Source organism: Penaeus monodon, chromosome 22, assembly GCF_015228065.2.
Source record: "Penaeus monodon isolate SGIC_2016 chromosome 22, NSTDA_Pmon_1, whole genome shotgun sequence".
NCBI classification, from domain to species: domain Eukaryota; kingdom Metazoa; phylum Arthropoda; class Malacostraca; order Decapoda; family Penaeidae; genus Penaeus; species Penaeus monodon.
Genome location: NC_051407.1, coordinates 23243928 through 23245032, shown reverse-complemented (window position 1 = coordinate 23245032; position 1105 = coordinate 23243928). Strand labels below are relative to the sequence as shown.

The following is a 1105-nucleotide window of genomic DNA, read 5'->3' as shown; positions in this document are numbered from 1 at the left end:
CAGGTGAAAATGCAATGAATTATTAACTAGTATCTATAAACTTTATATACAGGATGAGTTTAGTCATCTAAGCTGTACAGGTCAAGTTCACAAGTTGATAAATTTCTATATACAGTGATATGCTCGTTTAGAAGACTTAAAAGAGATAAAAATCACAGCACTGTTCATTACCCTTCTTAGAATCCAACACTTAAACATTCCTAACTGTTTGTATTAGAGGAAATATATTTTCAGCACAATTAATAGGTATTGGATCAGATGAAAAGAGTAACCTAAACACTGATAAGGACTTAGGTCCCAGACACCATTTACACATGACTCTCCAGCACAGGATACAGTGGATTCAGGACAACCTCCTGGACACTTAGGCGACGATGAAGGTTTTCCTTATCATCCATGTCACATGGAAGAACTAACTGCTGTGGTCTAGATAAGTCAGGTGAAGATGTCCTTATACGTTCACGGGCTAACCATGCCTCTAAAGACCTGTCAGTGTTCAACCTCTCATCTGCCACAAGTGGTTGCAATCGCTCCCATGCTGAAAGACGAGTAGAACGGGGACTATTCTAGACATTTCCCCACTATGTAACCATGCCCACTTGGCTAAGTCCTTCGTGCCTCCTACAGTGTGGGTCTTTTGATGTGCCACGATAACCTGATCGCCGCATGCTAGACTTACTAGTTTTATTGCTACTGCTGCTGATATTATTGTAGTGATTACTATTTGATGGCTTCATGGGACTGCTACTTGGTGACTGTCTGTGTTCTGTTCAAATTTTTCTTTCAGTTCTTTCACATTATGCCTTCTACTCCGCACATCAGAACTTTTTCTTGCAGAAGAGATGGAATTTTCTCTGGCCTCTGATTTCCTTGGTAAGTCACGTGACCTTCCTAAGCCATCCTGGCCATCTGATCTTTTCATTCCTTTGGTTTCTTCTCATTTAGACTTTCTGAGTATCTGTCTCTTCAGCTCTCGGCCCCTTTTTTGTCTTTTTTTAAGATTATTTTCTGTTTTCTCTGATTTGGGATGGTCTGATCTTTTAACTTTTACTTTTCTAGTCACTTCATTTTAAATTATTTCTACCCTCAGAAATTTAAAAAAACG

At 39.2% G+C, this 1105-nt stretch overlaps 1 protein-coding gene across 1 annotated transcript in view; it reads right to left on the bottom strand.

The window, feature by feature from the left end:
- LOC119587013 (rho GTPase-activating protein 21-like) overlaps window positions 1-1105 on the bottom strand; it is a gene marked incomplete at its 5' end in the record, with an annotated part of 201687 nt that overhangs the window by 466 nt on the left and 200116 nt on the right. Inside the window, 1 exon segment of the mRNA XM_037935760.1 lies at window positions 1-923. Within this exon segment, the coding sequence (XP_037791688.1) occupies window positions 734-923 (190 nt within the window).